Source organism: Triturus cristatus, chromosome 12 (assembly GCF_964204655.1).
Source record: "Triturus cristatus chromosome 12, aTriCri1.1, whole genome shotgun sequence".
Classification (NCBI taxonomy): Eukaryota; Metazoa; Chordata; class Amphibia; order Caudata; family Salamandridae; genus Triturus; species Triturus cristatus.
Window position 1 is genome coordinate 53,293,944 of NC_140595.1, and position 25,960 is coordinate 53,319,903.

Here is a 25,960-nt window from a genome sequence, read left to right on the forward strand (position 1 = left end):
TACTGTGATAAACTCAGTTTTGAATCCTGCACAGGAGTGTGAACGTGTGCATATTAGTACAATTTCTCAAATTAATGTATTAGTGGAACTTTCACTGCCATAGCATAAATGTTTATACATCTATATATAGATATTCAATTTAAAAACACAGCTAAGCTCCGGCCTTACGGCTAGCTCGGTCGGCCTAGAAGCTGGGGAACCGGGTTTGAGTCTCGGCAGGGACGCTCAACATCCTGTGATTCTGGGCAAATCACTTAATCTCCCCCTGCCTAATAAAAATGAATGTGTCCGTCTGTAATGCAACTGGTGCTCATGTAAAGTGCTCTGATACCTTCGGGTCGCGTTTGCGCTATATAAACCTCAAAAAAATAATAATAACTATGTTACGATTTGCTTCCAGCTCAAAGAAGCAAAAATAGTTATGGCATACAGTACACACAATGCATAGCATAACTCACCTCATCCGCCATTGTTAACTGTTGTTTGTTTACCTTTTTTTCAGTGCCATCTGCAAACGGATGTCTTGAACATGGCAGGCAAGGTGAGTAATGGAACACTTTGTGTGCATTGCATACCATAGCTGGTGAATGTCAGTGATTTTGCACGTTTGATCCTGAACCATAACACAATTGTAATTGTGTTTTTATTGAATTTCTATGTTTTCTGTATTAATACACTTTATTCCCAAACCACTGCGGGTGGTAAACTCCTTCACACTTGAAATCCAACATCCGGGTGGGTCCGGCTGCAGCAACATTATAGCAGAAATTGCCTAGAAAGGACGCCAATCACCATGAGGGTAGTTATACATAAAGATACAAGATGGCTGCCGTATCACTAGGTGTGCAAGAGTTCCTTCGCCACATGGAAACGTAATCCTCCACTAATGTTCTACCACATGGCGCACTGCCAATGCACGCGTATCTTGAATCCAGTCAGCACCCACACTCTGTAGAGACTGCACGTCTCTCCTTTGCTTGGCCAGAGGGCCCTCAGCATAGGCGATCTCACGGTCCTCCGTCCTCACACATGAGCATGGAGCGTTTTGAAGATGCTCGGATATTTTGTCCTTGTGTGGACTTCTGCTTTAGTTACTGTTTTGGAGACAGTTATGTTTTGTGGGGAGTGCCCGTGACATGTTTTTGCACTTCTTCAGCGTTTGACTCACCCAATTTTAGGTTTTTTATTATTTTTTTTCATATAAAACAAGCTGGTTTCAATAAATTCCTGCGTGTGGGTAGCTTTTATTGCCTGTTGTGGTTGCACAGTATTCCCATATGCTCTAAACCACATGAAATGGCTGGGCGAGGCCCAAGGAACTGCTTGTACATTTCACTCCAGGTGGGATTGATAACCTCAAGGGGTGGGGGTGGTTTCTATGTAAAGACACAATGTGCTTTAACTCAGAAGACAAGCTCAGGTCTTCTGAAACGCATTGCATGCTGGGCTGGGTCAGCGAAACCTGGCTAGGTTCCTTAGATTTACTACAGACAATGAACGCCAGAATTTTAAGGCAGCTCCCCCCGGCTCATGAAAAAAATTTAGCAAGCCACCCCCACCATAACAAGCACACTCTCACAATAATTCTATAAAATTGGCAGCTCAGAACTTATTTATTAATTCAAACATTGCAGTAATGCTCACTTATTCCATTTTGAAATTCCATCAAATACATGATTGCAAACCCGCTTTTAGCAGCCCTATCTCCGTAAAAGTATCGACACTGTGAAGGACTTCGAGGATTATTTGGAACCCCCTTTCCTTTACACCTACTCCCAGCCAAGACATGAGTGACAAAAGATGTTACTGATGGCCAGGGTGGTTAACTGACACTCTCTTTTCTTTTGCTAAAACCTACGGGTGGGCGTAACTTGCATAATTTAATTATGTGAAATTACAGCAACATTCCGTGAGACTACACGGAATTACGCGAGGAGTGTATCCCAGCATTTCATGCTACTTTTGTTGGCACTAAATGCACACTTGCGTCCAAAATGGACCCCAGGATGCTTTTTGTGCTAAGAAAATAGAACTGAACACGAACAGCCATCTGCAGTGATAGCGGTTAATGAGAGGAGCAACGCCAAGATATCGCCCGACGTCGGCAAGCGATACTTACAGCAAATCCCTTTGATTACTGTGCCTTAACGACTCCATTAGGCCTGGAGTGTCAGTAACTAGTCCTGTGTCAGTTACCAGGAAGTTACAAATATTTTGAGATTCGGCTGGTTCAACAAATACCATATGAGAAGCTGTATGGGTGGAAAGTTCTGGACTTACGGCGCTACAGTTGTTAGGGCCCAATTTTATATGTGGCACAATCCTCGTAAATGGCTACACCCAAGAGCCATTGAAAAGGTAAGGTTAGGAAACGGTGGAGGGTGATGCCTTCTTAATTGGTCCACGTCAGTGGATAATCAACATCAAGAACATTGCTCAGAATGAAATTACTTGTGTTGTTTTTATTTCTGGCAGACAAAACAGGTATAAATTGTGAGAGGAAAAGCAACAAGCCGACACGTGTTTCGCCCTAGTGGCCCATTGGCCTTGGGCTTTTTCAAGGCGGTTTTCAGTAAATAACAAGGTCTTCCTGCGGATGAAATAGATGAGTCTCTGCGGTCTCAGGGAAATCGGAGGAATGAGCTGTCAGAAAGGTACCTTTCTGACAGCTCATTCCTCCGATTTCCCTGAGACCGCAGAGACTCATCTATTTCATCCGCAGGAAGACCTTGTTATTTACTGAAAACCAATGTTCTTGATGTTGATTATCCACTGACGTGGACCAATTAAGAAGGCATCACCCTCCACCGTTTCCTAACCTCAACAAATACCATGTTTGACCAGGCATAAGGGTCATTGTTTAACTTTTTATTAATTGTCCTGAAGATGGTCCAACTGACTTTTTAGCCACAGAGACCGAAACGTCGACCTTGTCATCTACTTCCACAGCTATTCAGTCTCCTTGAGAATTGTTTTCTGTTGTTTCAGATTCATTTTTGAATATAATAATATTTTGGAATGGATGTGTACATACTTGACCCTGCGGTTATAACCTTTGTATAACATTATGTTCCCTCGGTTCTTGTATGTAGGTATACTACCTTGTACTCTTTTATTCACTTACGCTAAATAAGTTGATTTTTTTAAATATACACACCCGTGTTCAAATTGTTTATTGAACGATTTATCAAGATAAAAATAAGTTAATTGAGAATTTTGATTGTTTCTTAGTCAGTCACTAGTAGAGGACTTGACAACAGATTGATTCATATTATTGGTGTTCATTCAGTTTGTTTAAAATAAATCCCTTGTAGGCATCTTCACTTATTTTTTTAACACGAACAGCGGCAGCCGCTGGCGCATACTAAATTCGTGTTCCTCCTTTAGGATTTTTGTGCCAAATTACTCGTAGTCATGTAAATAGCCGTAATCGCTTAATTTTCAGTAACGTTGTGTCAAAACAGTAACACAAAGTTAATGAAAGTACTTCAATTACTCCAGCATAGTTACAATTTCACCCAGGCCTACTAAAGACACACAGAACACTTTTTTCAGCTTGATGTTTGTCTCGGTTCCCCAGGGGCATAGTAAATGCTCCTCCTGACCAGACTCTGATGACCACCCCGAAATCTCTTCAGACCCACTCCAGGAGGCCCTTGCAACAGTTTGAAGACCTCCGCTCAGGGGCGGAGGATGGGTTTTTATCTAGTTGAGTCTATCATCCTTTCTCTAAACCTCATAGCTCTTGGCCTTTCAGAAAAAGTAATTTTGCTGGAGGAAGTTCCCCAAATTCAGAAAAAAAACTTTCCTTCTGCTTTAGTACATTCTACAACATCCTCTTTCTTCCACCAAGTCCCTCAAGCCTTTTCTAGTACATAACAGCTCACCACAGAGGACAATGACGGTCATTAAATGCCCACTTCCAGATTCAAGATCCAGCCACGCCTGTGCGCATATAATGATTGTGAGATCATAGAACAATCACTCTAGCCCTCTGTGGTGGGGCTATTATGTTACTCAAACATTCCATCCATTGAGTACAGAATGTTCTGATTATTACAATTAAAACAACAAGGAGCGAGAGAGACAGAGGAAAATTAGTGTAGAGCCAAAGGGCCTATGCAAGACATCCCAAGCCCTCTCTCACTCCATTGTCTTTAGTGTGGTTTCTTGCTCAATCTCTGACTCTGTTAGTTCTCATTTTTCTCTACTATTTCACATACACTTTCCCATGACTTTTCCTCCTCCTTCAATCCCTCTTATGCTTATCTCTGCCCTTTACCCTGTTGGAAGCTCTCTCGCGCCCTTATCTTCTTCTTGCACCTTTTGTAGGTCTGCTTTCTTCTGCAGCGGCTTCGTTTGTAGTGGGGTTTTACAGCACAGAGATCCCTTCTATATAGATGTGATCTCCTAGGAGAAATCTTCTTATAGCCCACAGACAACATATTGGCTCTCCATGTCCACACTCCATATTTCTGATGCACACACATGCACACAGACACGCAAACACACACGTTCACACACAAATGACCACACTATAGTTCAGAACAAAACGACAGTAATTGTTGGAACAGTGGAAGCGATTAGCTCAAATACTAATTTACGTTGAATACATTATTAGGAAAATTTGTGTTTGCCAGACGCCAACTCGTAAAACTGGGTACAACAAGTAGTGACGGGAAGCTGTCTAGTGGACAAGTACTTCCTTATCCCCCACCCCTCACCGCTTCTATGCTCCAGTATGAAGGTGGTTTCAATAACTTCTACCATCATTTTATGCCCACCACCATTACACTGCACAGTGTCAGACGAAGATAAAGATTCTGCCACCACTGGGCAGAAAGGGTATTGCATCCACCACTGAAATCTCGATCACTGTCACATTTTTACTAGTCACTAGTTGTCGCTGTTCAAGGACCGTTCTTGCAATGACAGCTGCCAATTCAATAGAAAGGGGGAAAATGGGCCCTTGGATGGGATATACTCACCGGTCCGGGTTGCTGACCGGATGGATCACAGGCCAAAGAGACAAGGTCCTTCAGGGGATCCTGGGGGTTGAGATGAGGAGGGTAGCGGATCGCTGTGTGCTGAAAGTACGTGGAAGCCGACTGCGGGAGGATGGATGTGGTGGGAAAGTGCAGAGCTGATGAGGGGTGTGGACTCCGTGCAAGACCTGCAAAATTATTATGAGATGATTTAGGCACACGCTAATAATTTCTTCTTTGAGAAGCATTCAGAGGCCCGTATGAGGAGAGTTTCAAATAAGCAGAGGAGTGCCATCCAATGACAGCAGAAGGGGTGTGGCAACACTTGATGACATCACAAAAAGGAAAGCCGTTTTCACACTACAGATACACTGTAATTCCTTCTCACCCAATCAGAGAACAAAATCAGGAATCCATAACTACTGCTGATACGCCAGCTTTTCTGAATTCAAAATGGCCGCCGGTGCAGCAGTCTGTTCACAGTTTTACCCTTTTTGGCTGACTGGCTGTCACGCAAGGACACGCGCCTGCCGCTTCCATGCTTGCTCTTGAAGCTCAGAGCGAACGCTGTTTCAAAACACATGCACCTTCATCTCTCGCCCATTAACTATCCACCGCTATTTTGCTACCTCAACCGTAAATTCTAACTAACAATTATTTTTTTGTCTGAATCAGTTATAACTACCTTGAACTTCATATGGCCGCACATCAGAGATCCTTTTAGAGGAATTTTGACAGAACGGTGAAATGAAACTGTACTGTTCCTATTGCAGTGTTTTCTTTTCTTTAACATATTATGCTGAAATACACTTTCTACAGTGAAATACGATTATGTACATTACGGGCATTATTACAAGTGGCCCATGTGCCACTGACGTGTTTGGAATTTAACAGCTGCAATAATTATTGCCTTTTTCAACTTTTTGGGCTATAACATGCAGATTTTGTTTTTTACTGCACAAAAATCTGCCTGTTGTGGTAAATAATGGTTCTTTCCTCCTCATTAAATTCTGACAGGTTTGACCGGTCAAACTTTAACAAAGAGAGTGATGCTTCTCCCATCTTGTAATTATCAGGTGTGATAAACATTGCACGACTTCAAATTGCAATCCCTGCACAAATAGGTATTTGCACACAGTTTAAGAGGCCCGCTGTAATCAGTCCCCAAGGCTCTCCTTGAATCTACTCTGAAGTCCAGCGCCCTTGGATAATGGCTGCCGACATGTTTCGGCTCTGCTTGAATGGACAGATGCACTTATGACGGTCGAATAAAGAGCTGGAACTATAAATGGGTGAAGGTAAATCCTATGCATACAATGTCCGGTGAATTCAGAAACTCGGCGTCGGCAAAGGTGAGCAAAGTTTTCCGACTTAGTCAAAGCGACAGAACGTTTCTCTCATGGTCAGCAGTACATATGGTGGCAGGAAACATGAGAGAGAGGTATGGCGGGGATGGGGTAAGAGACAAGGTGGGCTCTGGAGCTACGGAAACCGTTTGTAGGGGAGGGGAAATTCACCCACAGGGACCATGCGATTGAGTGAGAATTGGGCATATGTTTAATTGGACCAAGGGATGAGTTGAGGGGCATTTCCAGTGAATGCAGGGGCGTAGCTACTATTGGTGCAGCAGGTATAGCGGCACTGGGACCCTCAACCATGAGGGGCAGATTGAACCCTGGAATTTGGTGTATTTTACTACCTGAGCCCATGCCATCCTTGCTACGCTCTTTTGGGAAGGTTAGCCAACTGGCACCAGTTTATTCTTGGTCAGTGGCGGCTCCTCAGCTAAGGCGGAGGAGTGTCGCCCCACTGCTCTCTGGCAGTGCAAAGGAAACATGAAATGATAATAACAGAACTTTATTATCATTGTATTTTTAGTATGGAGCCAAGCTAGGGGAGGAAAAGTAGTTGGTGTACCATAAGTGCGCATGACGGTGTGGCCGGCCGTCTTGGGCCAGCCAAACCGTTGTGTGCACTTACCATGTTCACCACCCTGCTGTATTGCACAGCCTGGGTGGAGAACATGCACAGGCTCCCACTCCCTGTCTAAGCACCGAACCAGGCCGCTCAGAACAATCATGATGCTGATGTCATGCTAGAGCATCGTGATTGGTTAGGGGAAACTGGGGACCTGAGTGCTACCGGAAAACAGGGAGGACGCCACTGTTCTTGGTCCCTTGCAGAAGTGCAAATTGTTTATTTCTTTATGCAGTTTTATATATTGTGAATATTGCCAAAAGGCTTGGAGCATTTAATATAAGAAATGATGAATTACATGCTAAAAATGGGCCGTCCACTAGGACAACAATGCATAACAGCAGTGAGTGTAAAATACTGATGCAAAAGATGGCAAGATAGGCTGACTAGACATGAAAAGGTCCATCACATTAGCCCGACAGACTCACTAAGTAGTCCCAGGTGATGGTTATAAGTGAAGAATCGTAACACATCATCAGCGATCGTGGCTTGTAGGAGGCCACATGAAGTCGATAGTAATCGAGCACCTGAGGCAAGCCAGACCAGAGTAAGGAAGTAGTGTAATAGGAGGCCGGAGAATGAAGCATTGGAGGGAACTTCAGAGTGAGATAGGGAAGGAGTCCACAAACAAGGCAGACTTAAAGATGCGCGTAGGCTTGAGCCCAGGGCCGGACTGGGCATAGTGGGCACAGGGCGTTTCCCCGGTAGGCCGCTAGGGTGGGGAATGGTTTTGGGCCCCTGGGGGACGGCTTTGTTAGTGGGATTTGGCAATATTGGCCCCCTGTAACAAAATCAGCCGAAACCAGCCCTAGCAAACTGCTAAGCTGCACTCCCCCTCACCCCAGGGGGGGCCAGCTGAGCAGTTTGCCAGGGCCGGTTTCTATTCCCAATCCGGCCCTGCTTGAGCCTGATTAACACTGCAGTAAGTTGCTTAACTTGACTTCTGTGCACACTTGCAGCAAGAACCACGGGGCAGTGCGCCCACCCTTGTGAACGACCAACACATCCCGCACCACAAATTTGACTAAGGAGCCATAAACTGCTAGGTGGCCTCCCTTGGTCATTTCAAACAATTTGTGGGGTTCCATTTGAAAACAGCCTGAAAACCACAGGGCCTGGTTCAGAGATTGGCAGATAACTCGTTCTCTGGCTCCACAGCTGACAATTTAGTCACTAGACCTAATTTTCTCTTCGAAAAAGAAAGAAATAAAGGCTGGGTGTGAGAGGAAGAAATATAGAAATGGAGGAAGATGGAAGGTGAAGGAAAGGCGTAGAGAAAGAAAAGGAGAAAGCGAGAAAAGGAGACAGGCGGGGATAAGTGACACAAGTGTTTGACAAATTGATTCCACACATGGATGTATTATAACGCTTGAGAAATGATGTGCATTTAGGAAGGAGCTTCAAACCTCTGCTGACTGAGGCCCACAGAATAGTGCCATCTTCCTCATGTTGGGTGCAAGCTGGTGAGGGTAGTGCCCTCTTAGGTTTGAGGGTTTTTAGTACCAATGGCAGCATCAAAGCTGAGCTTCTCTGCTTAACCTGACCCCAAAGCAATAGGAGACACTAGTGGTTTTAAGGGAAAAAACTACTTAACCAGAAGGAACAGACCTGAGACTGCCAACTCATTACTGAGGAGAATCTTGGGTCAGAACCAAAGACCCAGGTGCAAAGGGAATTTGTTACTATGCCTCAAGGCGCTTGAACAGGCAGCAGCCTCCACCCTCCACCAGAGCGCCTGCCGGGGGATCTCACCGCTGTGCACCGCGATGACGGGTCGGTGGTGCTGGGTGAAGCTGGAGAGCCGGGATGAGGAATCCTGGGGCGACGGGCTGTGAAACGGCGACTTGTCCATTTCACTCTTCTTCACCACGGTAGGCGAGATCCCTAAAAGGGAGACAGACAAAGAGGGCATGAGTTAGGGTGTCTCTGAGCAAGCCAACATCTCTCCAGCCCTCCCAGAGGCTGTGGGAAGTAGGTAAGAGGTCTTCTCACTTACAGGGTGGGGCAGAGTCCACCATCAGCACATTGAGGACAGCACAGCATCTCAACACAGACATCAGCACAATACAACACAGCCCATGACACCAAACTAGCCATGGACACATCCAGAGGCCAGGAAAGTCCCATCCTACATGGCTTCCAAGTAAAGAAACAACAGGAAAGAGCAGGAAGTGGGAAGGGAGTTGTGTCAGATGGTTGGTGGAAGTTGGGTTGAGGCAGGGACTCCAGAGTAGCAGAAGTTTTCAAAATCATCAGCCAACTTACAAAGTATGCACAACTAACATCCGAGGGGGCATCAACGTACTTCACCGACACTGGTGCACATGCAAGGAATGAAAGCGGGGCTAAAATACTCGCACAACAGGGTAAAGCCAGGAGACAAAAGAAGTCCTATCGGGAAGTTACAACAGGTCAAGACCCCGTGCAGCTCTGCAGGACTAGGCCGCACTCCAAAGTTACCATCCTTAGAGAGTTGAAAGTTATATCATGGGTGAGATCAGGCATGCACCCTCATCAGAGATGTCCACTGTAGGTGTTTGAGGGCAAGAGGCATGCCACATTTTCCGGATAACCAAATAAGATACAAATGCATTCAGGGAACATAAACAGAACTCATTTATAGTGCACGGCTGTTCTGAAAACCTGGCATGGAGTTGTGCTTGCTGGACCTACGTTGGACGCCTTCGCTCCTGAGGATGTAGGAGTGGGGAGAGGAGACCTCTAGGCTCAGCCATACCAAATATCAAGGTCCCATGCTCTGATGGCTAAAGTGTGATTTCAGCCAATGAGCTTCGTGCTGGGTAGGTCAGAGGTCACCAATGATCAGGGAGTTTCTATTCCAACATTCTAATGCCTTGTGATTATTGCTGAATATTTAGCTAGTTACACCTTGAATTAAGTCACTTTTAATTTCACTGTTTTTGCACTAGTAGTATGGCTCTTTGAGCCCTAGAGGGCAAAGAGCTTGCGATAAAGAAAGACGAGGTGAGGTGGCCCGTGTGACTTGTGGACAGGTATGCCTGGGAAGAGGGTGGTTGGGCACTGTGGAATTAATGCGTCAAGTAGAAATTGATGGGTTCCGACTGAATAGAGAAGAAAAAGAAATAAGCTGTTAGGGGGTTGATTAATGGCAGATAATCAAAGAATTAATTACAAGGGTGGACGAGAGAGAAAAGCTAGCCCCTTTAACAAACAGGGTCTAAAGGTCAAACTCTTGACTACAGATTTTGTGGACTGGCATTGGAATCCTGGCTTGTCCACGTGAGCAAACTGAGTGATCCTTGGAAAATCACTTGATTGCCCGGGGTCCAGTTCCCCTAATCCATACAGACTCAGAGAATGTAGAAAATTGACAAGTGCTGGAATCGAGAGTGCCACAAAAACTGGACATGTATGTATAGACCTGTGCAAGACGCGGCTGCAGGGCGTGTCCGCGTCAGAGGAAGGGACACCAAGTAGGGTCACATTGGGGGATTTGAATGACTGAAGTTAGAGTGGGCAGAAGCCATGTCCGCAAAGAGTCATTTCTGCTTCTTACTGGCTGAGACTTTAGGACTAAAGTGAAGAAAGCGAGCGCACAAATGATATGCCCCGCAGTTATTTGAGGGGGTTTTAGGAAGGAGCTAAAGGCCAGCCTAACCTCTTTACATACATTGAGCCCTGGCCCGGAGCCTATTCACAGGGGTGACATTTGATAAACCCCTCGAGACTACCTTAATCCAGCACTAACCCACATGTCAATAAGGGTCACCTTTTGTGAAGGTAGGGATTTGATGAAGGGGTCAGAATTAGGGCAAATTTAACATCATTTTAAAAATGAACAACAGGACATAGGCCACCCGCAGCACTGGACTCGATGCGTGTGGCCTAGATGGTTCGGTACATTATGTACACAGGATTAGTGTGCTTGAAGAATGTTATGCAGGATTCATACATCTTCTTTAAGTAAAGTAATTTGAGAGAGAATTTCCCTCAAATCATTAAAGTGGGGGGATTTTGTAAACTTGTATTTTGGACCCAATCTAAGGTGAATTATAACCAATACGTTTAAAAAGTGCAGGTCAGATTTTGTACTCCAATTTATTATATGCCACTTAAAAAATAAGTACATGCTAATATCTGTAAACAATATGGCACCTATAATAACAAACACACTTTTTTTAGGAAATCGCCAGCAAACCAATATGTTTCAAATGTGTTTCCACAACACAGATCGAATTTGGCACCACAGAGGCAACGATTGCGGTAGATATAAAATCACTGACCATAAGTGGATACCGAGGTTGGGACCATGTCCCCTTTGGTATGAACAAAGACGATGATTTGTTGATATTTTGGGTGAACACGGGTAGATGCATCTTAGGAAAATGGTTATTATGCCACTTTAATATTCTAACAATGCCCTCCTTTATGGGACATTTGCACAACTTCAACTGTTGTTTTCCTTGGCTCTGATGTAATTTAGTAAAATATTTTAAACTGGGTCATGTTATGTCTAAATATAATTAAGCTGAAACTTTCCATTAGCTATCATTTTGTTTTATCTTATCATTATTTTAATATCGAACTGAGATTTGTAGGAATGGTCTGTTATACCTGACGAAAGATCTCTGCAGTTAACTTACGTTTATAATGTGACTTTATATGAAGCCCCATCACACAAAAAACAGTGCAAAATTTTAAATCATTCTAACCTTATTGAATCTCCCAAACACAGAAGGTGCCGCTACCTGTTTGCAGATTATTCAAGTATTCATCGAGTGCGCATCGAGGATTATATTTTAGATGGTGACTGCATGCTCTTAACGGAATTAAGCTAAATCATCGGATCTCTCCGTGCACTCAAGCGCTCGGATGTCCAGGCGTTTTAAGCACTAAAAGAACACATCATGAGACTTTGCTGAAGTGTAAACTTCACTAGTACATACATGGCTAGAGTTACTTTACATTCTGAGAGTTTTTGAGACCTGTAAAATACCAGAAAGATACAACTAATGTGAATTAGGGCTTTTAGTCAATAGCAAATGAAGAAAAATCAGGTAATATCAAAAATACACATAGGGTAGCGTCCTGAGGTTCAATAATGCTATCTTTGAGTTTGAGCGACTTACAGAAAGCATTCTACCATAGCTTTTGGAGTTTACCATGTCACCAGAACCTCCACTCGATGGGATTATGAGAGCATAATTAGAGATAAGCATTTGTTTTTTCGTTTATTGTTGGTAGAACCAAATCTCAGGGCAAAGTCACATTTTTCAAGATCACTTCTTATTCCAATGAATAAAATAGTGGAAACAGTCTAGCTGTATCCCATGGTGATCCAGAAGGTGATCCGCAATTACCACCCACCTATCCTGGCGTGGCCAAGCTGTGATGAGATTGGTTGGCAGGGACACGGCTATTATGGATGCGCTCCCAGCACGCAATCAGAAGGGTCTAACAACGGAGACCTATTCTGATTGGTTGAGTGCCACCACTGAGAACTGCGGAACATCCTGCTGTGTCAGCATTTCTGATTGGTGACCTCCATCAACTTGAAAGATGTCTCTGACATTAGACCTTTTTGACTGGCTACTAGGTACACATTCAGGATAAAAATGGGTCCCAGCTCTCCCTGGAAAGTTATGCAGCCCCGGGTGCCGTGGGCAGCCCAAACACCTAGTGGTTATACCTTGTTCGAGCAAAGAGTACCCTTTTTTTCTAGTCAGCCTTGTCACCAGATTTATTTCGAATTTATTTCCAGCATAATCTGATTGGTTGAAGAATAATGGCCTCGCCTTAGAGACCTTCTGGATTTGCCAATGGTTTTTGGCGACGCTGCACAGCATCCCCCACACTGCCCAGTATGTCTAAAGAGTAAACAAAAACAAGGACTATGATGCGTCATTTTGTAGGCATGTGCAACAAGCATGCGTGTTCCTAGAAAATGACGTGGCCCCTTTTTTTACATTTTATTTACCAACCAAAGTTGGAACAGTAAATAAAAGATAAAACAATGTGGTTGTTTTTTAAGGGTGAGGGTGGAGAATTAACTTTGAGTGCGCTGATGGGGAGGGAAGAATATGAGGGGTTGAAGCGACACGAGGGCAGAATCAACACGGAAATCCATGGCTGGAAGCACACAGGGGGCATGGACGGAGAAGCAATACGGAGGACGGGTGGAAGCAATAAGGCGAAAGAGAAGAAAGTAGAACTGTTGAGTGGAAGTATATGAGCGAGAAAGCAACACGTGGAGAGAGGCACAGAAGGGCAAACACAACATGGAGGGGAGTGGTAGAGAAGTGCATTAGCAAGAGAGGGCAATATGAAGCATGGACGGGGAAGAACAGTACACTAGTGAGACAGCTGAAAAACACATACACTCTCATGGGGTGCTTAACCAAAAAGAAAAAAATTGCACTTCAAAAGTGAGCAGTGAAAGAACATATGTGAAGAGTTCATGCTCCAGGGGTGGGACAAACACAAGAACAGGAAGTAAAGTCCACACAAGCTAACGAATGAAAAGCAAGCAAAGGAGAGTGACGATAAAACCAACCCATGATAAGTAAGAAGGTGGGCTCTAAGCCCAATGTAAGCAGTAAACAGGTCTTTTCGCCTACAGACAGCTTTTGCTGTCTGGTAGGCGAGCCCTAAAAAAGGAAACAGACTCCACCAATTCACACCTGCAAGAAAATGTTCACCTAGTACCAGGCATAAAATTACATTGTATCTCTTATTTGGTTATTACACCACTCAGTGTGGTGGGCGTAGCAAAAGTGGCGGTTTGTTCAGTACTGATATTAATTGATGGGGGGAGGGGTGCATTGAGGCATTTGGGGTTCAGACCACCTGAGGCACAGGGGGCCATTGGTTGGCACTGACAGCATACGAGGCTAGGGTTGGCATGCAGAGAGACCTGTAGATTGTAATAATAAACTTCAAGACTTTATGAAACAAATAGCACAACCTGACATTCTGTGGGTTTAGGAGAAAGACGGGATAAAAAGCGAAAAAATATAGGGTTCGGGGATGAAAGCTCAAAAGTATATATATATATGGTGAGCTGGCGGTATAGTGGCGGGCAGTAAACGCAACATGCCACAGATGATGGTGATATGGCTTTTAGCATCTGAAAACAAATGTACAACCATAGGGAGAGAGAGGGCGGGGGAGGTTTCGCCTGAGCTCTCCCTGTGGGTGGGGGAGGGGTCAGGAAAGAGACAGACGTGTGTTTTATTTCAGTGCAAGGTAGAGAGAACGCAGCCGCTTGATACGAGTCCAGCTCAAAGCACACATTGTTCTGAGGCATTAAATGATGAAGCAGGGAAGGCGGGGGTGCGGGGGGGGGGGGGAGCAGGAGGGGGGAGAGGAGAATGGAGGAGGAAGAGAGATGGAGAGAGAAAAAACGAGAAGTGTGGGGAGGGGCTGGAGGACGGAGGGAACATCTAAGACTGGAGGGGTGAGGGAGGGGGTAGAGAGGGTAGAACAGCGGGAGGAGGGGAAGGAAAAACTACAGAGGAGTGGGGAGACAAAGAGCAGGTGGGGGAGTGGTGGGGCAACCACAAAGGGAGAGAAGGAGGAGAGGAGAGGAGATGTAGGAGTAACAGAGTTGAGGAGTACGTACGTGCGTCAGTGTGATGGAGGGGGCACCTAAGTTAGAGGGGAGAACTTTGGAGAGTGAGGGCGAGAGTCAGTTAGAGAGTTAGATGGGAGTGTAAGAGAGATCCGCGAAGTGAGAGGGGGCTAAAGATGGGGAGGTGGGAGAGGATGGAGAGGTGGGGGAGAAAGGTGAGGGGTGCACGAGGGGTCCGCCGAGTGAGTGGAAGAGTGGGCGTGAGAGAGGGGGGTGAAGAGGAGCCCGAGAGTGGCAGGGCGTGAGAGAGAAGACAGAAGCGTGAGGCGGAGAAACCGAGGGTGCAGGAAAGGTGGACCGGGTGGAGCACAACATATGAGGGAGGGAAAGGGAGAAGTGATGAAAGAGAGGAGGTAAACGAGCGTGAGCGAGAGAGTAAAGGGAGAACTGCGTGTGGGGGGGTGGTGGAGTGATGGAGGGTCGAGCTTGGCCAGAGGTTGGGGAGGTAAGTACCCGCCGAGGCACGAGGGAGTGTGTAAAACTGCAGTAACGCTTAGGAATGAGCGAGGCTTCGGCTTAGAGGCCCTGCCAATAATGGACCGGTGGAGCAGGGGCCGTGAGTGGAATGGAGGCGTGGGCTAGGAAGGAGGCCCCTCGGCGGGGAGTGGGAACCCCCGGAGCTTAGAGAAGGGGACACGGTGACAAGGCCAGGCAGGGTGGACCCGGGAACACAGAGGGCGGGAGGAGAAGCCCTGGCACGTGGAGGTGTCAGTGGGTGAGAGCAGGCGCAGGAGGAAGCCGAGGGGCCGTGTGCCGAGGAACACAAGGCCATGCGAGGTGAGCGCGGGGCTGGCCCCGCGCCACGGGAGTAAACAGTCCTGCTGTAAACCAGCCCCGCCTGGCAGAGGCAACCGGATCTGCGCCAGAGAGCACACATGGCGTCCACACACACACACAGGCAGGCGCACACACCTTACCGCTCGTGCACACCCTCATGTGCTCGCACCGACACTTGCACGAGGCGGCGGATCACTCTCAGACACACATGCACCCTCACACAGCCCCCCCCCCCCCTCCCAGGAGAAGGATAGTATTCGGAAAATTACAACTCCTACTATAGAAGCGTCAACCTGTGGGCGCTACAGGGTTCCCTTGGGCACGAAGGAGCTATGCTGCCGCAGCCAATCAATTACCCCCCAAAAGGCCTGGCCACATTAGCGGGCCCGCCCTAAGGTCCCAGTCCTGAAAGGCGAGGCTGAACTCTGTAAAAGTGGCGGGAGCTGCTCGCCTCCTTACACTGCGCTTCCGCCGCTGATCTCAAAACCAGGCGGCTTAAACTTCGAATTCGGAACGCAAGGTTCCGCGTAAAGAGCATACATAGGGTATGGAGATTTCGCCTTTTTAAAGCGTTGCTACAATACACACTTTCTAGGGGGAAAAGTTACGGCTGGGAGTTTTCCTACTATTTCTACAAACCTGATTGTATAGGTTTTTTCTGCAACGAATCCAATTTTCTGTGGGTTTTTTCTTCCGCAATTTTTTTTCTTTTTTGTTTAGAAAACGTTGCCACTTCTCAGTTCTGTGGGCGGTATAGCGCTTATTTAAGCACACATATAAAGTGCTTCATTTGGAAGGTATTTATGCGATCTATGAAGTTGGCACGGGTGTGTCCAAATCTCATAAATTTGGCAAATAAGGTATCCGCTTCTCAAAGCGTCGGTTCTCAGGCTGCCCTTGACTCGCACAGCTGCAGTCTGACCTTGTGAGACAGCATGGTAACTACCCTCCCCCCACAGTCACTCTCTACTAAGATGCTTTGGGCTTCACTGAGTGAGGGTCCTGTGAAAGGATGCAGCTACCTATGATTGGTGCAGTAGGTGCAGTGGCACCAGGGCCGATTGAACGAGATAAGTGCTGTACATAACTACCCCAGCAGCAGTCAAAGGGGCCATTTTCCTTGCTTGCACCAGGGCCCGTGGCACTCTTGCAACGCCACCGGACGTGCAAGGTCCGACCCATCACCCCTAGACAGCAGCGCTCTATTTACCAAGGGATGGCTTTTTCCTGGTCGTCTCAGAAAACCCCCGTCTTCGAAATCTTTCGGGGATTCAAAGTCCTGTCAGACTGAACCGCACCGGCGGCCTCTGCTATCTAGGCTTTTTGTTGGGGCCAAGATTTACAGCACGGTGTCTTTTTTTTAAAATTATTTCAAAGTATTTTATTAATTTTATAAACAAGTACATTAGCATTTCCGTTACGAGGTACCAGCCAAACGTGGTTGGTGTTGACATATCACACAGCAAGTTTTTCCCATAAGAAATCGAACGTTACAATGTGGGGAATGTCAAAAACTCACCCTCTTCCCAGCGTTGGATCAAAGCATTAGCAGAACTTGTCCAAGTTCACACAGAAGGCAGCAGCTGCGCCAGTTAGAATGGCTTGTACCCACGGGTAGAGTCAGTCACTGCGTAATCATGCCCCCGGTAAGGCCTCGTCAATCGCCAGTCATCATCATCTCCCAAGGGGGCCTTCGACGACCAAAGGGAGAGTCAGTCACCAAGTGCCGATGCTCCCAGCGAAGACCTGTGATGCCCAGAGACAGTCAGTCACCTGGTCTCAGTGTCTCCCATTAGGCTGTGTAAAAGGGCGTGTCAGTCACCAGGTGCAGTTGCCGCGTGACAGGGGTGCTCTCCCTGCCCAGTGGCATGGTTCCCCTGCAGGCCACGTGACATGGGCACCCTTCCTGCCCAGTGGCACGTTTTCCCTTGAAGGCCACGTGACATGGGCACCCTTCCTGCAGAGTGGCATGGTTTCCCTTGCAGGCACCGTGACATGGGCACCCTTCCTGCACAGTAGCATGTTTTCCCTGCAGGCCATGTGACATGGGCTACATTACTGCCCAGTGGTATGTTTTCACTTGCAGGTAGGCCTGGGCTAAAAATCCGTTCCGTTCGCGGAAATTGCGATTATTTGATATTTTCGCGTTCCGCGGAAAGCACGAAAATGTCAAAATTTCCGCATTCCGCAGCTTAGCGATAATTTGTTTCTTGCTCGCGCTGTAAAATAATACATTCTCGCGTGCGCGCGATCGCCTTACCTGAATCCCCGCGTTCGCCGACAAGTTTTCCCGATCCGGTCGCGTTCTCCACGAGATGTTGGATTGTTGGTAGCCATTTGCGCTGTCTCGCGACAGTTCGCGCCCGCAGTAACGTCAGGCGTCGCGCGATCACGTCTTTCTTCTCGCGATCATGCACCGCGAGACAAGTGAAAACAAGATGGCCGCGCCCGCGAGCAACCGCATGGGTAAGTTGGCGAGCCGCGACCACGCAGAAAATACCGCGAACGGGCGGGAAAAAAACTTCCGCATCTTTGCGATATTTCCGCGTGTTTGCGGAGATTTTGAACATTTTCGCGATAATTTGCGAAAGTGAATTTTGCAAATTCCGCCCACCCCTACTTGCAGGCCACATGACACGGGCACCTTTCCTGCACACTGGCATGTTCTCCCTTGCAGGTTACATGACATGGGCACCCTTCCTGCACAGTGACATGTTTTCCCTAGCAGTCCATGGAACATAGACTACCTTTCTGCACAGTGACAATTTTGTATTTTTGCTAATTTTGTGTGTTCTTGAGCTCTGTCAATGGTGTATATTGATATATGCAAGGAAGTAAATGGCTTGTCCGAGGATTTACAATACAGTCTTTCCTGCCCGTTGGCAGCCTTTCTCCAGCAGACCCGTGACTCCGGCGGGCCTGGAGCGGGCATTCTCTGGCAAGCCCGGCGCCATGGGCATCTTTCCTGCGACATTAAACTGTCTCTGGGGGACCAGGTAACCCTGGCACCCAATGGTCGGGTTTTATTAAAATGGAGGGTCCATGGCCCTTAACTCTTCCCCCACACCCGTGTGTCTCTAAAGGGTGGGGAGCGATCGGGCATTGCCTTAGTCAGTCGGAGCACGGGTGCATCAGGTGCAGTGGCACCGGGGCCCAGACTCCTGAGGGGGTCATTGAACCCTGAATATTGCTGTATTATATTTGGTAAGTGCCATCCGCAAGGACGCAGGTACCACCGGCGCAGCAGGTGCAGTGGCACCGGGGTCCGGATCCCTGAGGGACCCATTGAACCCTGAATATTACGCTATTATATCTGGTACAGGCTAGCCATCAGGCGAGGGAGATGGGCATGCGTTTCACCTGCCCACTAACTACACATTTTCTCGACCCTATAGATAGCTTCCTTTAAAATGATCCTACAGTGACTTCTGCTCGCTATCACGAGGAGCCAGGTGGTTCAGAATTTAGTTTGAATATTTCAACAGAGCGGGTCCATAAAAATGTGAACTGTGTGTTTCCTATTTTAAGGAGTAAATACGTATCTTTTAAATATTTGTGCGCCTCTCATAAAGCTCATATCCTCTAACCACTGTAAAGCGCTTTGACATACACCTGACATGTCCGAGCTGAAATTTCTATTTGTAGGCCATATTTGGCAACATATCAAGAATCGTATTTTGTTTCTCAATTGTAGCGCACTCAAGCATCCAACCGGTATGGTCCGCATTATATAAAACCGAAAATCTATTCATTAATCAATCTTTGGCATTTAATTAAACGAGAGCTCTCAAGTTTCCCAGCTCGGTTCGTGAGCAGCTCATCAAGGTCAGGTTTTTGTTTTGCTGGACCGGTAGTTGTGATTTTATAATGAAACAAACAGAACTACAATTCCCAGAATGCAAAGAAAAGAAACTTGGCGTGAAAGAGCTACTTAGGAATGAATGTGGGAAACACGAGAGCTCTGTTGAACGTCCTCCCCTCCCGCCACCAGGCCCCTCCACGGTTCAGTCAGTTAACTACAATAAATGCCCGCTCACACGCCCTCTCAGGGCCAAAACTGCCCGTCTCCCCCGCCCCACCCCCATCCCTTGAAACAAAATAATTAACTTTTGTATTTAGACTGAACGTTTGATTGGGAGGGGAGGGGGTGTCAAGGAGAGATTAATTTGCACGACAAAAAGGGAGAACTAAAGGAATTTATACGAGAAAGGCGATTAGAGGGAAATAGAGGGGGGGGGGGGGGGGATTCGGCCGCGCACCCCTCCCCTCCCAATGCCGACCCCCCGCCCGGCTCAGCCCTACCCCAGCCTGCCAAGGCGGGGGGACCACGACTTAATTAGCCTAAAGAGTCGGCGGCCCTCCCCACGACTTTTCGGGCCTTAATGAAGAGCTAATTAGGGCTGTCTAGACAGGAAGAGAAAGGAAAGAACAAGTTAAAAGAACGCTTTTCTCCAAGATCGACTGGCAGCTGCGGGAAGCGGCGGACTCCGACTTCGGAGGGCCGGGGAGGGAAGGGGTTAATGGAGAGGGAAAAACACCTGTCTCGGAACCAAACGAGTTAATGCAGATATTGTGATAGACACATGTATTCTGTGCAGTGCAACATTACCCAAACACGCGTCATCACTAGAAGCAGCGCGGCCTTATATCATAATATACCCGCCCAGTGTGTGTGTGAGGGAACCCCCACTCCCAGAGTCATCGAGTCAGAGGGAGGTGGCTCCCTCACAGAGCTGACGGCCACAGAAGGCATACAGGCTCAGTGTGTGAGGGAGACCCCCTCCCAAAGCTTACAGTCACAGAAATCATACAGACCCACTGTGTGAGAGGGAACCCCCCTCCCAGATCTTACGGTCACAGAAGTCATACAGGCGCAGAGTGTGAGGGAGGAAGACCCCCTCTGAGGGTTCAGTCATAGAATTCATACAGGCCCAGTGTGCAAGAGAGGGGACCCCCCTCCCAAGCTTACAGTCACAGACGTCATACAGGCCCAGACTGCCCAGTGTGTGTGAGGCGGATTCCCAGATTAGCTTACATTTACAGGATTCATACAGGGTCAGTGTGCGAGACAGCAAGACCCCAGCAGAGCTTACAGTCACACAAGTCCTACAGGCACAGAGTATGTGAGGTAGACCCCCTCCCAGAGCTTACAGTCACAGACGCCATACAGGCCCGGTGTGTGAGAGAGGGAGGCCCCCTCTGAGAACTTATTTATAGTCAAAGAAGTCACACAGGCCCAGTCTGTGAGGGAGGGAACCCCCCTCCCAGAGCTGATAGTCACAGACGCCATACAGGCCCAGTGTGTGTGAGCTCCCCCCTCCCAGAGAATACAGTCACAGACGTCATGCAGGCCCCCCAGTGTGCGAGAGAGGGAGCCCCCCTCCCAGAGCATACGTCACAGACGTCACACAGACCCAGTCTGTGAGGGAGGGAACTCCCCCTTCCAGAGCTGACAGTCACATACGTCATACAGGCCCAGTGTGTGAGAGCCCCCTCCAGAGGATACAGTCACAGACGTCATGCAGACCCCCCAGTGTGCGAGAGAGGGAGCTCCCCCTCCCAGAGCTTACAGTCACAGAACTCACACAGGCCCAGTCTGTGAGGGAGGGAACCCCCCCTCCCAGAGCTGACATTCACAGACGTCATACAGGCCCAGCTTGTGAGAGCTCCCCCCTTCCAGAGGATACAGTCACAGACGTCATGCAGGCCCCCCAGTGTGCGAAAGAGGGAGCCCCCCCTCCCAGAGCATGCATTCACAGACGTCACCCAGGCCCAGTCTGTGAGAGCCCCCCCCCCCCCCCAGAGGATACAGTCACAGACGTCATGCAGGCCCCCCAGTGTGCGAAAGAGGGACCCCTCTCCCGGAGCTTACAGTCACAAGCGTCAGAGAGGGACAGTGTGTGAGGGGGGCTCTGGAGAGCTTACCCTAATAGTGGTCATACAGGCCCGGTGTGTGAGAGTGGACCCCTCTTGACGACCTATCTTACAAGAGGTCTTACCAAGCAGTATGTGGTGTAACACCGGGCAAATCTTCCAGGAAGACAAGCTATCCAGGCACTAGAGGTGTGGGGGAGCCCTGAAAAGTGAGTGTGTGTGTGTGATATGTACCTGCCTCAAACTTCACATCACACCCCATCGGCTAAGCAGTGATTGCCAAGTCACGCAACCCGCATTTGGCAACACCAGGGGTCTGCGCAACTTCACTATGATCTTAAAAACCAGACCCTTTCTAAGGGCACGTGGGGGTCCCCTGCAGTGATAACCTTAAAACAGGTCACAGAGGCAGCAGAGCTAATGGGGACCCCCTGAAAGGCCTGTTGCGGCGGATACCCCTGTCCTACCCCGCATAGAGTAACACAAGGCAGACAGGCGCAGCGGTGACAGGGAATAGTACCCTGTCCTGGAGAGTTTACAGTAACACAGTTCATACATGAGCAGATGGTGGGTGGTGGTCCTACTGAGATCACATCAAGATTCTTCATAAAAAACAGGAGGGAACAGGGAGACCCCCCCCCCCCCTTCCCCAACCAGGTATACCTCCCATGAGTAAAAGGGACAGTAGTTGGACCTTGTCCTACACAGTTTACACACACAAGACAAAGACATAGAGGTAAGAGAGAGTACCTGGAATTTAGTAACAAAAGACATCCAAGCGCAGGGCTACGTGAGAGTACAAGCCCTCTATAATGTTCAGAAGGCGCAGGTGGAAGCCACGCACCCACAGAGCGTACAGCGTCGCCAGTCGCACAGCCTTATGGTCAGCTTCCTCCTCAAAAGGCTTCCTGCCTAGGTGACCCGGAAGTGCACTCACCGCCCCGGTTGTACATACCTCCCTCCATGTCCTCGGTCCAGTTTCGACTGCTTGTGGGTGAGCTGGGGGAAGTGTAGTATTCACCACCTGGACTCGTGTCAATGTCGTCTTCCATGGAGCCGGACTTGTGTCGTTTACTCCTGAAAGACAACAAACAGGTTCAACCAATCAGAATCACATAGAGGAAGCTAAAAAATGGACTCACTGAAACACTCGAACAACGCCTGTGGGGACAACAAGCTTGCAACCACCAATGTTATAGGGCAGAAAGCACCGGGATCACAAGTCAACAATGGTCAGAGTAACCCATCACCTGACAGCAGCAATCAGGACCGAGAACAGTCAAAAGGACATTGCAGAAAACAGCAGCTACCATGAAATAACTGCAGTCAAACTTGAACAGCAGAAAATAACAGCAACCATGGATTATAACTCATTATTCACACAATAACAGCTGTAAACACACTGCAGAGAACAGCAAATACAGGGAACCACAAAACAAGAAGATTCAGAACTGAACTACACAATACAGCAGCTTCCAGGAACCACAAGACAATAACTGACAAAGGTAAATAGTAGAAAACAGCAGCAACTGAAAACCACAAGTCCACAACAGTCACAATTACATTGTAGAGAACAGCAGAGACTGGAAACCACCAGACAAGTCAGAATTTAACCTCAGAACAATTCTGCAACCAAGAACTACATGACGATAACAATTAAAATAAAACTGCAGAGAATAGAAGTTATTGAGAGCCGCAACAATCCCAGAACAGTCACAATTACACTGGAGAGAACAGCAGAGACTGGAAACCACAAGACAAGTCCGAATATAACCTCAGAACAAATCAGTAACCGAGAACAACAAGACAAAAACAATCAACACTATACTGCAGACAAAGCAGCTGGTGAGAGCCACATTCACAGGACAGTCAAAATTACAATGTAGAAAACCGCTGCAGCAAAGAATCACAAGGTAATAACAGTCAGAATGACACTGCAAACGAATGTGCAGCTATCACGGGTCAATAGCAGACAGAATTAAACCCCGGAAAATAGAAAGTCTCAGGGACTGCAAGCCAACAAGGCAGCTACAATCAGGATTAAAAAGCAGTCATTAGAAAATAGAGATTCCTCAAAGTAACAACAGTTGGACACCCTCTGCCATGAAAAGCAACCAAAGAGATTCATGGCAGGAATCTAGGCCACAACAACAATTCATCAACTGTCAGAGTAATACTGCAAAAAACAACAAATACTGGGAAACCATAAGCCAACTTTACACCCCCAAAATAACACCCAATATTATCACAGGCCATCAACATTCAGCATTACATTTCAGAAAATCGCAGCTGCCAAGAGTTGTCGCAAGTAACAATCAGAATGTTACTGTAGAGCAATGCAGCTGCCAGGGATCACATACCTCTGTCAAAACACTACAGAAAACAAAACACCAACTTTCATGGATCACAATACAGCAACATTCACAGTATAACTGTTAAGAAAACAGCTCTGAGGGGAAAAACATGGCGGACACCACCAGAATTAAGTGTCTAGTAATTACACTGCAAAAAGCAGCAGCTGTTAGAAACCAGAAGCCAACTACAGTGCAGAAAAAATGCATCAATCTGAAATCGCAAGCAAAGAGAACCAGAATGACAATGCCCAAAGGGGCAGCCACGGCCAATCACTAGCCAGGAACAGTCAGAATCGCACGGCAGAAAAAACAGCTATTGAGAATCACGAGTCAACGATATACACAATGATACTGCAAATAACAGAAACTAATGTGGAAGAATAGCACTGGAAAAAGCCCCAGTTACTAGAAATCAGAAGCCAACAAGAGAAAGATTTATACTGCAGAAAAAGGATTCTATGTGGAACCATAAGCCAAGAACAGCCAGAATTCCACTGTATATAAAGACAACCATGAGCAATCACAAGCCGAGAACCGTTAGAATGACCCTGCAGAATACATCAGGTTCTAGGAACTATGAACCAACAACATTCACAATTACACTGCTTAAAACCCCAGCTAATAAGGAAAAGAAGCCACATACAGTCAGAAGCACATTCAAACAAGCAGCAGTTGTTAGAAACCAGAAACCAAGAACAGCCAGAGTTACACTGCAGAAACATGTAACTGTGGCAAACATAAGCCATGAACATTCAGAACTGCACTGACGCAACAAGAGCTGATGGGACTCATGGTCAGCCATCAACATTCACAATTAAACTGCAGAAAATAGATGATGGGGAATACCCTGCAAAATGAAGCAGTGGTTGGAAAGCGCAAACCAACAACAGTCACAGACACCCTCGACAATGAAGTATCTGTGAGGAAGCAGAAGGCAAGACTGCACAAACTGGCACCGACAGTCACAAGCCTCAGACCAGCAGAATGACTCTACAGGAAGTAATGGCTACCACAAAACCCAAGCCAACAACAGTTGGACTTGCACCGGAGAAAACAATAGTTATTGGTTGTCAGAAGTCAACAATATTCACAACGAACCTGCAATAAACAAAGGCTGACGGGGAAAAAACCACATACAGTCTGAATTAAACTGCAAAGAGCAGCAGCTGATGGAAAGCACAAGCTAGCAACAGTGAAAGTTACACCGTAGAAAAGGGTAACTTAGGAACCACAAGACAAGGACAATCAGATAGTCCTGCAGAAAACAAAGCTACTGGGAGACACAAACCAACAACAGTCAGAATGGAACTTCAAGACACTGAGTCTATTGGGGTTCAGTCGAATTTGCCCTCAGAAAAACTGTTGCCAACTGTGTCCAGAACGTCAGAATCACACCACAAAAACAACAGATATAATAAGGCCACACCAACAACAGTCAGAGCGACACAGCACTAACTGCTATCTGACTGACTTACCTAGTGCGTGTAAATAGCTACCACTTACCCACAGTGGGTCTCTAGGCGCTTTGGAGGAACACACACAAACAACAGAACTTCAGTGCAGAATTAATAGATCACATGGAAGTGAGAGCCAAAAGAAGGCAGAAATACACTCTAGGAAACCAGCTCCCAGAGGTCACAAGTCCTGGCCTCGTGGAGCAGCTCTCGCAGGGCCCACTGCACCCCTGAGCCCCCCAGCATCACCGGTACTCACCCACTGGAGGAAGTGCTGGGTAACGTTCTCCTCATGCCTGTGCTGGAGGGGTTCAGGTCATAGGCCAGGTGCCCCTGCAGCTCCCCCAGGGAGAAGTTGGGCCCGCCACCAGTCACGACAGGCGCTGCAAACAAAGGGACATGTGTTATTTGGAGATATGTCACCAAGAGAGGACAGAGTGAACAACAGGTAATAAGGGGGGGGGGGGCACTGGGGGGCAAGGGGCTCTGAGCAGGCAAGTGGAAGCTACAGGGGGCACCGGAGGATTGGTAGGGGAGGGCCCTGCCAGTCTGCCGGAGGACCTCTATGAGTCGGCACTTTCAGCCAGGCACTTAGAGCCTCCTCCTTCTTAAGTGCTGCTGGGAGGCGCTGCCAGTCTGTGCCAGGCAGCACTGGCCCTTCCTAATCTGTGCTAGTACCCGGCACACAGAGCGCCAGGCAGCAAAGGTCCTCTCCAGGGAGGCCCTGCCAGTCTGTGCCGGTGCCAGGCAGGAAGAAAGGACCGCCCTGTCTGTGATAATGTCAAGAAGAGATGAACCCCAGCAGGAGTGAGTGTCAGGCAGGAAGAGGGGCCCTGTCAGTGTGTGCTGGTGTCAGGCAGGAAGAGGGGCTCTGTGAGTGTGTGCTGGTGTCAGGCAGGAAGAGGAGTCTGTCAGTGTGTGCTGGTG

The 25,960-nt window shown here is 47.6% G+C and overlaps 1 protein-coding gene across 4 annotated transcripts in view; it reads right to left on the reverse strand.

Moving 5' to 3' along the window:
- NFIC (nuclear factor I C) overlaps nt 1-25,960 on the reverse strand; it is a 301,802-nt gene that overhangs the window by 27,979 nt on the left and 247,863 nt on the right. For all 4 annotated transcript variants that reach the window (XM_085639057.1, XM_085639059.1, XM_085639060.1 and 1 more), the window contains 4 exons: nt 25,293-25,416; nt 22,181-22,302; nt 8,715-8,846; nt 4,989-5,173 (listed from right to left, as the gene is read on the reverse strand). In XM_085639057.1, the coding sequence (XP_085495183.1) occupies nt 4,989-5,173; nt 8,715-8,846; nt 22,181-22,302; nt 25,293-25,416 (563 nt within the window). The remainder of the gene's footprint in view (nt 1-4,988; nt 5,174-8,714; nt 8,847-22,180; nt 22,303-25,292; nt 25,417-25,960) is intronic.